Here is a 12,996-nt window from a genome sequence, read left to right on the forward strand (position 1 = left end):
CCCCAAGAACCCTCCGCGAGAGCGGCCTGACCAGCCGGAGGCGGCGCGCACGCGCATTGGCGCTGCGGCCTAGTTGCGGGAGGCGCTGCTCTGCTCTGTCGCCCTTCATAGTTTCCACCTCAGGGGACCGGGGCCTGGGGATAGGGAAGCGGCCCTGGCGAGGGGCGGCCGCTTGGCTGCTCAGCTGGCACAGTATAACCGCGGGCGCACAGCATGGAGCCGGACTCGATCTTACATGACAAGGCGATGAAGTTGATGGTGAGTGAGAGGCCGGGGCGCCTGGCGGGCGGGAGGGACGGACACTCGGTGAGGGGGCAGCGGCGCTGGGTCAGGGCGCGGGGCCTGCAGCTCCGCCATTTTACTGTCAGGCCGGCCAGACTGAAGTCAGGGTCAGTGCAGGAGGGTGGGCAAGGCGGAGGGGGTAGAGCCAGCTTCACTCAGCGATGTAGAGGGAATCACTGCCGTAACAGGCACATCGGGTGGAAGGACAGGTGCTTTTTAAATTCATAGAATCACTACAGTGCAGGAGACCATTCGGCCCATCCAGTCTCTACCCACTTCCCACCAGAGCATCTTACCCCTGGCTCGCCCCCTGCCCCATCACCACACATTTACCCCACTAATTCTCCTAATCTACACATCTTGGACACTTAGGGGCAATTTAACCTGGCTAATCCACCTCACCTGCACGTTTTTCGATTGTGGGAGGAAACCGGAGCAGCCAGAGAAAACCCATGCTAACATGGGGAGAACGTGCAAACTCCACACAGTCAGACATCCAAGGCTGGAATCAAACCTGGGTCCCTGGTGCTGTGAGACAGCAATGATAACAACTGTGCCACCCCATACATAGAATCAGAGAGAATTACAGCCATTTGGCCCATCCTGTCTGCACTGGTTCTTTGGAACAGCAGTTATGCTTAGACAAGTTGCACACCCCTGCTTGTATTCTGCATACTTTAATAAGGGGTAAACTTTGAGAAGGGGTAAAAATGTGCAAGATTCATGAGGATGGTTCCAGCAATGAGGAACACAGTGGGCAGAATGGCCTCCTACTGTACTATAACCATTCTATTATCCTTATTTTTCTAAATGTCTCATTCTCAATTATCTGTCCAGGTTTCTCAATTTTCTGTGGAATCCATAAGACATAGGGGCAGAAGTAGGCCATTTGGCTCACGACCGCCATTCAATAAGAACATAACTGATCTGATATAATCCTCAAGGAAGAGCATTCTTGCTATTGAGGAAGTCCAGTGAAGGCTCACCAGATTGATTCCCAGAAGGGCAGGACTGACAAATGAACAAAGACTGGATTGACTGGGCTTGTACTCACTGGAATTTAGAAGAATGGGAGGGGATCTCATTGAAATATCTAAAATCTTGATGGGACTGGACAGGCTGGATGCAGTAAAAACATTCCGATGTTGGGGAAGTGCAGAACTAGGACTCGCAGTCTAAGAAAAATGTGTAAGCCATTCAGGATTGAGCTGAGGAAGAACAACTTCACTCAGAGAGTTGTGAACTTGTGGAATTCTCTATCACAGAAAGCTGTTGGGGCCAGTTCATTAGATATGTTCAAGAGGGAGCTGGACGTGGTCCTTGCAGCTAAAGGGACCAAGGGGTATGGAGGGAAAGTCGGAATGGGACACTGAGAGTGCATGATCAGCCATGATCATATTGAGTGGTGGTGCAGGCTTGAAGGGCCGAATGGCCTACTCCTGAACCTATTTTCTATGTTTCAACTCCATATTCCCACCTTATCCCAATTACCTTTGATTCCTTTACTGATTAAAAGTTTGTCTGTTTCACCATTGGAATATTTAAGAACCCGGCTCTACAGCCCGCTGTGGCAAAGAATACCACAGATCCACTACCCTCTGAGAGAAGAAAGTCCTCCTCATTGCTCTCTGAAATGGGTGATTCATTATTCTGAGATTGTGCCCTATGTCCCTATATTCTCCCATAAGGGGAAACAAGCTCTTGGCAACTACCCTGTCAAGTCCCCTGAGAATCCTATATAATCTCAATAGGGTCGCCTCTCATTCTTCTAAATTCCACTGAGTACAGGTGTAACCTACTTGACCTTTCCTCATAACAAAATCCCTCCACACCTGGGATCAGCCCAGTGAAACTTCTCTGGACTGTTTCCAATGTATTTATATATTTTCTTAGATAAGGGGCCAAAATTGTTAACAGTATTCCTGGTATGGTCTAACTGGGTCGGCATGGTGGCACAGTGATTAGCACTGCTGTCTCACAGCGCCAGGGACCCGGGGTTCGATCCCTGGCTTGGGTCATTGTCTGTGTGGAGTTTGCACATTCTCCCTTTGTCTGCATGGGTTTCCTCCAAGTGCTCCAGTTTCCTCCCACAGTCCAAAGATGTGAAGGTTAGATGAATTGGCCATGCTAAATTCTCCCTCAGTGTACCCGAACAGGCACCGGAGTGTAGTGACCAGGGGATTTTCACAGTAACTTGATTGCAGTGTTAACGTAAGCCTACTTGTGACTAATAAATAAACTTTAAACTTTAGTGCCTTATATAGATAAACGAGACAGTTCTATTTTTATACTCCATTCCCTCTGAAATAAATGCCAACATTCCATTTGCCTTTCCTATTACCTGCTGAACTTGCATGCTCGCTTTTTGTGATTTATGCATGAGGATCCCCAAAAGCTGCAGCTTTTTGGAGTCTTTCTCCAGTTAAATAATATTCAGCTCCTTTATTCTTCCTAACATTTCACATTTTCCTACATTTTATTCAATTTGCCCATTTACCTAACCTGTCTATATATCTCTCTGTACACACCTTGTGTTATCCTCACCACTTGCCTTCCCATCTATTTTTGTGCCACCTGCAAACTTGACAATAGTACATTCACTTCCCTCGTTCAAGTCATTAATATATATTGTAAATACTGGTGACCCCAGCACTGATCCTTGTGGCACTCCACTAGTTACAGGTTGCCATCCTGAAAATGCCCCTCTTATCCCAATTATCCATCTTCCATTAGTTAGCCAATCCTCTATTCATGTTAATATATTACCCCCAACACCATGTGCTCTTATCTTATTAAATATCCTTCTTGGAAATTCAAGTATATTACAACCACTTGTTCCCCTTCATCTATCCTGCTCACCACCTCAAAGAATTCTAGTTCAGTTTTGGTGTCCTTATCTGAGGAAGAATGTTCTTGCTATAGAGGCAGTGCAGCAAAGTTTTACCAGGCTGATTCCTATCACGGCAGGTTTCTCAAATGAGAGACAAAGTCGGTTGGGATTATATTCACTGGAGTTTAGAAGAGTGAGAGGGGATCTCATAGAAACTTATCAAGTTCTAACGGGGTTAGACAGGGTGGATTCAGAAAGAATGTTCCCAATGGCGGGGGAGTCCAGAACTAGGGTCATAGTTTGAGGATAAGGGGTAAACCTTTTAGGACTGAGGTGGGTTAAAATTTCTTCATCCAGAGAGTGGTGAATCTTTGGAATTGACTACCACAGAAAGTAGTTGAGGCTAAAACATTGTGTGATTTCAAGAAGGAATTAGGTATAGCTCTTGGGGCTAAAAAGATCAAGGGATATGGTGTGAAGTGGGGGATCAAGATACTGAATTTGATGATCAGCCATGGTCATAATGAATGGCGGAGCAGGCTCGAAGGGCCGAATGGCCTACTCCTGCTTCTAGTTTCTGTGTTTCCCTGATTTCCCCCTCATGACTCTAGTTGATTATAGTAGGTATTTCTATTACATCCTTTATAATGGACTCTGGCTTTTTTCCAAGATGTCTCACAACACCAGGTTAAAGTCCAAGTTGGACTTTAACCTGGTGTTGTGAGACTTCTTACTGTGCTTACCCCAGTCCAACGCCGGCATCTCCACATCATTTTTTCCACGACACATGTTAAACTAACTGGCCTACAGTTACCTGTTTTTTGTCTCCCTCCCTTTTTGAACAAGACTGTTACATTGGCAGCTTTCCAATCCGTTGGGACTTTTTTAGAATGTAAGGATTCTTGGAAGATTACTATCAGTGTATCCACTAGCTCTGTAGCTATTTTGTTTAAAATCCTAGGATGCAACCCGTCAAATCCAGGGGTGTTAGCAGCCTTTAGCCCCACTAGTTTCCCTGGCACATTTTCTTTTGTGACTGTTATTGTATTTATTTTCTCCCACCAGCTTTCCAGTAGAGCAATCCAGATCCCAGCATCTCTCTCGTGAATTTTTTTCCTTAGTCCCCCTCTAGATCTTTTACCAAAGACTTAGCCAGAACTGACATTTATGGTTAATGTCCAAATTCTCTGACATGTGTTTTCGGGCATGCAGCAAAAAATACTGCATGCTTATGTGACTCGTACATGTTATCCCTTTATATTTATGCGCAGTATATATTTGTAAATACTTACATATTTTGCTGCCCCATCAGTGTTGCACACAAAGTCAAGTGTAAAAAAAGGATGTCTTGCATTTCTATAATGTCTTTGATGATCTTAGGATGTCCCAAAGAGCTTTACAGCCAGTGAAATACTCTTGGAAATGTTGTCATTTTGCAGACAAGTTCCCGCAATCAGCATTTTGTTAATGGTCAGGTAATTGTTTATTTTTTTAGTGATGTTGGTTGAGGATTAAATATTGGCCAGGGCACCAATATGAGATCCCCTGCCCTTTGATTAGTGCCATGGGTACTTTACATCCATTTGAGAGGGCAGACAGTGTGGCCTTCAGGTATTTTTGCCAAATTCTGATTGGATTGAGTGGATTCAAAAGTGGCTCAGTTGTAGGAGACAGAGGGTGATGACAGAAGGCTGCTTTAGTGACTGGAAGCCAGTGTCCAGAGGCGCACCACAGGGCGCTGGGTCCCCTATTATTTGTCATTTATATAAATGACATAGATAACTATGTGGGAGTCGGATTAGTAAGTTTGTGGATGACATAAAGATTGGCCGGTGGTTAACAGTGAGGCGGAGTGTCTTGGGCTACAAAAAAGATATAGACGGGATGGTGAAATGGGCAGCTAAATGGCAGATGGAATTTAGGGCGGCACGGTAGCACAGTGGTTAGCACTGCTGCTTCACAGCTCCAGGGACCTGAGTTCGATTCCCGGCTTGGGTCACTGTCTGTGTGGTGTTTGCACATTCTCCTCGTGTCTGCGTGGGTTTCCTCCGGGTGCTCCGGTTTCCTCCCACAGTCCAAAGATGTGCGGGTTAGGTTGATTGGCCATGCTAAAATTGCCCCTTAGTGTCCTGGGATGCATAGATTAGAGGGATTAGCGGGTAAAATATGTAGGGATATGGGGGTAGGGCCTGGGTGGGATTGTGGTTGGTGCAGACTCGATGGGCCGAATGGCCTCTTTCTGTACTATAGGGTTTCTATGATCTATGAACCCTGAAAAGTGTGAGGTGATACACTTTGGAAGGAGTAATTTGCAAAGAAGTATTCAATGAACGGCGTGACACCAGGAATTTCTGAGGAACAAAGGGACCTTGGTGTGTTTGTCCACAGATCTCTGAAGACGAAAGGTCTTATTAGTAAGGTGATGAAAAGGGCATAAGGGACACTTGCCTTTATCAATTGAGGCATAGATTACAAAAGCAGGGAAGTCACGTTAGAGTTGTATCGAAGTTTGGTGAGGCCACAGCTAGAGTATCATAGAAACCCTACAGTGCAGAAGGAGGCCATTGGGCCCATCGAGTCTGCACCGACCACAATCCCACCCAGGCCCTACCCCCATATCCCTATGTATTTACCCGCTAATCCCTCTAACCTACGCATCTCAGGACACTAAGGGGCAATTTTAGTATGGCCAATCAACCTAACCCGCACATCTTTGGACTGTGTACTGTGTGCAATTCTGGTTGCCCACATTATAGGAAAGAGGGGGTGCAAAGGAGGTTCACCAAGATGTTGCCTGAGTTTGAGCGTTTAAGTTATGAAGGGAGGTTGGATAGGCTTGGGTTGATTTTGTTGGAGTAGGGAAGACAGAGGGGTGACCTGATCGAGGTGTATAAGATTACGAGGGACATGGACAGAATGGATAAGGAGCAGCTGTGTTCCCCTTAGTTGAAGGGTCAGTCATGAGGGGACACAGGTTCAAGGTGGGGATGTAAGGAAACACTTTTACCTGACGGTGCTGATGGTCTGGAATGCGCTGTCTGGGAGGGCGGTAGAGGCGAGTTGCTTCACACCCTTTAAAAAGTACCTGGATGGGCACTTGGCATGTCATAGCATTCAAGGCTATGGGCCTAGTGCTGGTAAATGGGATTAGGTAGGTCAGATGTTTCTCGCGTGTTGTTGCAGACTCGATGGGCCAAAGAACCTCTTCTGTGGTCAATGATTCTATAAGTCATTCTTGGAGAATTTATCATGTCGCACCTCATCATGCGATGTCTGTAAATGTTATCGCACATCACTCCCTGTCTCTGGCTCTGTGTGAAGATGACAACTCTGTTTTGGGAGCCTCTGTCTGACCCAACCTATCCATAGGTTGTTACCTGAGGCACACACCAATTCACGTAGGGTCAAGCAGATTAGAAAATTAAATGCATGGCTCAAAGAATGGTTTGAGAAGAAGGGGTTTCGATTCACAGGGTACTGGCAGAAGAACATCCCAAGAGCGATTCTCTTGGGATGGATCCAGTTAAACCAGGCTGAGACCAATGTCCAAGCCAAATGTATGACTAGGGCTTTGGTAGTTGGGACTTTTAACATGGAGGGAAGGGTCAGGTGAAGGGAGATTATAAATCCAAAGAGGAAGGTTGAGGTATCAGAATATTGCTGTGAGTAAAGGCAAGCAGACTGGGATAGGAAGGGATGGCGAGTAGAACAAAAATTGTATGTCAGGGAATAAAGTAAAAAAAATTAAATTAGAGGTTTTTATCTGAATGCATGAAGCCTGTGCAATAAGATAGATTAACTTCTGGCACAACAGATTTAAATATAATTATCTTTATAGAGACACGATTAAAAGGTGATCAGGGTTGGGGAATAAATATTCCAGGGTACACTATTTTGGAAAGACAGAAAATGACAAAGAAGATGGGGGTAGCCCTGATTGATAGCAAAGGACGACATAAGGAAATTAGTGAGGAAGGTTCTGGCCTCAGATGGTCATGAAATAGAATCAGTATGGGTGGAAATGAGCAAGAGTCAGAAAGTACTGGCGGGAATAGTTTATAGACCCCGAACAGCAATTATATAATTGGACAGAGCATTAAATGAGAAAATATCGGAGCTTGTAATAAAGGCAATGTAATAATTGTCTTTAATCTTCATATAGACTGGGACAATCAAATTGGCACAAGTGGTCTAGAAGATGAATTTGTAGAATGTTTTCATGACAGTTTCTTGGAACAATACTTTGTGAAACCTAGGGATAAAGCTATCTTAGACCCAGTATTGCGTAATGAGGGAGGGTTAATTAACAATATCATGGCAAAGGATCCACTGGGAAATCGTGGTCATAATACCACTGAATTCCATGTTAAGTTTGAAAGTGACATATTCCAATCGCAAACTAGAATCTTGGCTTAAACAAAGACAATTACATAGGTATGAAGGGAGAACTGGCTATAGTTAATTGGATAAATTGGTTAAAAAGTATGGCAGTAAGAGAACAGTGGGAGAAATTTAAAGAAACAGTTCAAAATGTTCAATAAGAATACATTACGTTGGTAGACAACTTTGCAAGGACTCATCCGTGGCTCAATGAGGAAGTTAAAGATGGTATTAAATTAAAAGAAGAGGCTCACAGTGTTACAAAAAAAAGCATGTCTCTTAGAAACCAGCGAAGGACCACCAAAAAGTTGATTAAAAAGGAATGAGTAAACAAGTCAGAAATATAAAGTAAATGTTTATATCTTAGATGCAGAGATAAGAAAAATTATTATGGAGAATGAGAAAATGACAGGGGCATTGAACAAATATTTTGGCTTCGTCGTAGAGGAGACAAGTTTCAAATCAAAAATAGATGGTAATCTAGGGGCTAAAAAGGGTGAGGAAATTAATATTAGCAGAGGAAAAGTGTTGGAGAAACTACAGCGACTGAAATCCAACATATCCCCAGGACCTGATGACCTACACTTTGGGGCTGTAAGAGATAGCTGCAGAAATGATGGATGCGACAAATATTACATGCTTTTCAACAAAGGAGGGAAAGAGAGAGCAGTGAACTACAGACCAGTTAGTCAGAGGGCATTTAAGAGTCAACCATGTTGCTCTGGAGTCACATGTAGACCAGACCAAATAAGGATGGCAGATTTCCTTCCTTAAAGGATATTTATAAACCAAATGGGCGTTCGATGATGGTTTCATTGTCACCGTTAGAATTTTAATGCTAGATTTTCTTTATGCCATGGTGGGATTCGAACTCCAGTCCCCAGAGCATAACCCTGGGTCCAGTGATGATGAAAGTCGCCATGTCCCAGAGGGCCGTAGGCTGCTCTCCCCTTTGAGAGAGGACTGACTGGAGGTGCTTTAATCTGAGGATCACCACACCTCAGCTGAGGGGCAAGGTTGAGAAGATGGGGCCTTCATGAATAACCTTAGCCGGTACGGGAATTGAACCTGCACTGCTGCCACTGCGCTGTATCATGACACAAATGTCAGACATTTCCTATAAGAGAGAATCCGACCATTTCCATTTGACATTCAGTGACATTACCATTGCTGAATCTCTCTATCAACATGCTGGGGGTAACCATTGTCGAGTAACTGAACTGGACTAGCCATTTAAATATGGTGGCTACAAAAGCAGGTCAGAGGCTTGAAATTTTGTGGGGAGTAACTCACCTGACTCCAAAACCTGTCCATCTTCTACAAGACACATATCAGGAGTGTGATGAAATGCTTGCCTGGATGAGTGCAGCTTCAGCAGCTCTCAAGAAACTTGACCCAGGACAAAGCAGCCCACTTGATTGGCACCCATCCATCACCGTAAACATTCACTCCCTCAATCCTCGGCACAGTGGCAGCAGTGTATACCATCTACAAGATGCGCTACAGCAACTCACCAAGGCTCCCTTTGACAGCACCTTCCAAGCCTGTGGCCTCTACCACCCAGAGGACAAGTTTAGCCAAAGCACGGGAACACAACCATCTGCAAGTCACACACCATCCTGACTTGGAAAAATATCGCCATTCCTTCACTGTCGCCGGGTCAAAATCCTGGAGCTCCCCTCCTAACAGCACTGTGGGTATACCTATACCTCAGACTTCAGCGGTTCAAGAAGGTACTCAACACCAGCTTAAGGGCAATTGGGTACAGGTAATAACTGCGCATCCCATGAACAAATGTGTAATAATATTTCTTATGATCTTGGACACATGAAAACTGAGCTGCAAGTGAACCAAACTACATACATCGTACATGGACAGCAGGCTTGGTGACTGGGACTTTTCTCGTAGGGCAAATCATCCTAAACTCAACTCAGCACCAATGTTTCAAAACTATTCCAGGAGCTTCCATTCAAAAACATTGACCCAGTTGGCAGAAGGGTTGAGAACCAGAGGACACTGATTTGTGATTGGCAGAGAAACAGCAGTGACATAAGAGGGAAACCTTTTTATGCAGCATTGGGTAAGGGTCTGGAATGCTATGCCTGTGAATTTATTGGAGGCAGGTACAATCAGAGCCTTCAAAAAATAATTGGACAGTTTTCTGAAGTGAAAAATGATTGCAGGGTTTGGGGTGGGGGAAAGGCTAGGGAGTGGGATTAGCTGTGTTCCTCTGAGCACAGGAGGTGGCCATTCAGCCTTCAGTGCCATTGCCGACAGTCGCCTGTAAAACTTCTTGATATTCCTTCTTTTCAAATATTTATTCCATCCCCTTTCAAGTGATATAATGGTCTCTGTCGCAGTAGCTACCTGTGGCATAGCATCCTGTAGTGTCAGTAATAATGTTATCTCTGTCACCTCCTTTAGTACAACAACCCTTCGCGATCTCTATGCTCTTTCAGTTCTGGCTTTTGGCATCCTGTCCTTGCCCCACTATGGATCTCTGTACTTTCAGCTGCTTGGGCCCTCCGTAAACCCCTCTGACACTCTGTCTCTCTTTTACTGTAAAAACCTACTTCTTGGCCACGTTTTTGATCAGCTGTCCTAATATCTGCCTGAGTGTTGGGATTTTTACTCTACTAAAGCCCAGAGTAAAAAAATCTTGCTGCAGAATAACCTTCCTGGCAAAAAGGACAATCTTTAATATAGAATGCAAAAACACACAGGATAAGATCTAACAGGGATGGGGGTAATGTTGGCAAGTTGCAATGAGGAAGTAAGAAATTTGCAATGGATATGGATAGGTTAGGCGAGTGGGCCAAAATTTGGCAGATGGAATTTAACATAAGTTTACTCGATTTATTGCAGGGATGAAGGACTCACTTAGAAGAAAGGATATCTAATTGAGGTATATAAAATGCTAAAAGGGATTGACAGGATAGACGTAGAGCAGATATTTCTCCTTGTTGGACATTCTAGAACGAGAGGCCAAAGTTTTAGGCTAAGGGCTGATAGATTTAAAACAGAAATGAAGAGGAATTGCTTCACTTAAAGCGTTGTGAATCTGTGGAATTCTCTACCCAAGTGCAGTGGACGCTGGAACACAAATTTAAGGAGGAGATAGGTTTTTAATTAGTGACGGGCTATATATATAGACGATCTAGAGGAGGGGACTGAGTGTAGGGTAACAAAGTTTGCAGACGACACAAAGATAAGTGGAAAAGTGAATCGTGTGGAGGGCGTAAAAGGTCTGCAGAGAGATTTGGACAGGCTGAGTGAGTGGGCGAGGATCTGGCAGATGGAGTATAACGTTAACAAACGCGAGGTTATTCACTTTGGAAGAAATAATAGCAAACTGGATTATTATCTAAATGGAAAGAAATTACAACATGCTGTTGTGCAGAGGGACCTGGGGGTCCTTGTGCATGAGACGCAAAAACCCAGTCTGCAGGTACAACAGGTGATCAAGAAGGCAAATGGGATGTTGGCCTATATCGCAAGGGGGATAGAATATAAAAGCAGAGATGTCTTGCTGCATCTGTACAGGGCATTGGTGAGGCCGCAGCTGGAATACTGTGTGCAGTATTGGTCCCCTTATTTGAGGAAGGATATGTTGGCCTTGGAGGGAGTGCAGAGTAGGTTCACCAGGTTGATACCAGAGATGAGGGGTTTTGACTATGAGGAGAGACTGAGCAGATTGGGTTTGTATTCGTTGGAATTTAGAAGGCTGAGGGGGGATCTTATAGAGACCTATAAGATAATGAAGGGGCTGGATAGGGTAGAGATGGAGAGATTCTTTCCACTTAGAAAGGAAACTAGAACTAGAGGGCACAGCCTCAAAATAAAGGGGGGTCAGTTTAGGACAGAGTTGAGGAGGAACTTCTTCTCTCAGAGGGTGGTGAATCTCTGGAATTCTCTGCCCACTGAAGTGGTGGAGGCTACCTCGTTGAATATGTTTAAATCACGGATAGATGGATTCCTGATTGGTAAGGGAATTAGGGGTTATAGGGATCAGGCGGGTAAGTGGAACTGATCCACTTCAGATCAGCCATGATCTTATTGAATGGCGGAGCTGGCTCAAGGGACTGAATTGCCTACTCCTGCTCCTTATGTATAATAACAAGGTTTATTCAGCAACAAAGGTGAATACTTAAGATTCCACTAGCCAAGGAATGGCACGATACACCGTCTTTCCTGGGAATCCCAGGTCTTCTTGGGTCTTTTATTGGTCCTTTGGCCAAAGTCTCTTGACTCAGACTTGAAGATTCTACCGAGGTCAACTTCATTCTAACGTACACACAAAAACCCCTTTGCAACTCCCTTCAGCTCTAATTTCCCAGTCTATTGGCAGCTCCTTTGCTGAATGTTTTCTTTTTCTCTCTCCCAGTCTTTTCTGCTGAGTGCTGAAAGGCAACTTTCACTTCAACAATATTGAATTCTGATACTGACTGAACACTGTACCTTGGTGTTCTTGCAACAAATCCCAAACCTATAGTCATCTCTGGATTCCTTGCAGGGCACCCTAAGCCTATATTTACCATGGTTTCTTGCTGTCAATTCCAAACCTCTGTAACAGTTACCTGAGTCACTGCTTGGTTTCTTTCGGTAAAATCCCAACATCTGGGTTTCTTATGGTCAACTCCAAACCTTGCCTGGTTGCTGGCTCAAGTATGAGCTGCTAACTCTTCCAGCAAGAGCCCCTTTTAGCAAGTCTTTTCAGACTAATGTTACTTCCTGGTAAATGAAAAGACCCAATGCTGCTCCTCCATTTTCAAACAACTTTGGAGGCCCCCTAGGAGACTTTTGCAACATTTAGCCCAAGTCTGAGCAGCAATGTAAATACAACTAGTAACTTTTCCCAAATATTTCGAAGTCCTGAGCAATAGGATTTGAGCTCATGGCTTCCCTACAACAACTTAACCTTAACTTGCTCCCTGTATTTTCAATTCCTGACCAATGGGAGAAGTACTTGGGCTTCCCTACAACAAACAAACCTAGACTTGTATCCTTTTCTTTCAAGTCAAGCCCACTGGCCATTCTTTTAGCTAATCAGTATCCGTTTTGGCTTCTGTTTACTGCTAATGCTGGACTCATTGGATTCTGAATGCCCTGTGTCCCAACTACACCATCTGTTCATTTCTGGGGGGCGGGGGGGTGGGTGCGGTTTCTCCTTAAAGCTACAGTATAGTATTTTACACTTGGAGATGCTAACTTGACATTCCAACAATACATACAAATTAAGGCTTGCCCCATCACTAAACCTAAATGTAATACAATTTGATAATTAAGTTTTATTTATTACACAAATGTGTCAATGAGATACTGAGAAAGATATGAGCCCATGGTGTTAGAGGCAAGGTACTAGCATGGATAGAAGATTGGGTGACTAGCAGAAGGCAGAGAGTGGGGATAAAGGGGTCTTTTTCAGGATGGCAGGCAGTGACTAGTGAAGTTTCGCAGGGGTCAGTGTTGGGACCACAACATTTCACTTTATAGATCAGTGATCT

The 12,996-nt window shown here is 44.4% G+C and overlaps 1 protein-coding gene across 3 annotated transcripts in view; it reads left to right on the plus strand.

Moving 5' to 3' along the window:
• The first annotated feature begins 57 nt into the window (after positions 1 to 57).
• LOC144500311 (F-box/WD repeat-containing protein 1A-like) overlaps positions 58 to 12,996 on the plus strand; it is a 207,141-nt gene continuing 194,202 nt past the window's right edge. For all 3 annotated transcript variants that reach the window (XM_078223003.1, XM_078223005.1, XM_078223004.1), the window contains exon 1: positions 58 to 258. In XM_078223003.1, coding sequence (XP_078079129.1) covers positions 214 to 258 — 45 coding nt within the window. In that variant the 5' untranslated portion in view covers positions 58 to 213. The remainder of the gene's footprint in view (positions 259 to 12,996) is intronic.

The sequence above is a fragment of the Mustelus asterias genome, chromosome 11, assembly GCF_964213995.1.
Source record: "Mustelus asterias chromosome 11, sMusAst1.hap1.1, whole genome shotgun sequence".
NCBI lineage: Eukaryota > Metazoa > Chordata > Chondrichthyes > Carcharhiniformes > Triakidae > Mustelus > Mustelus asterias.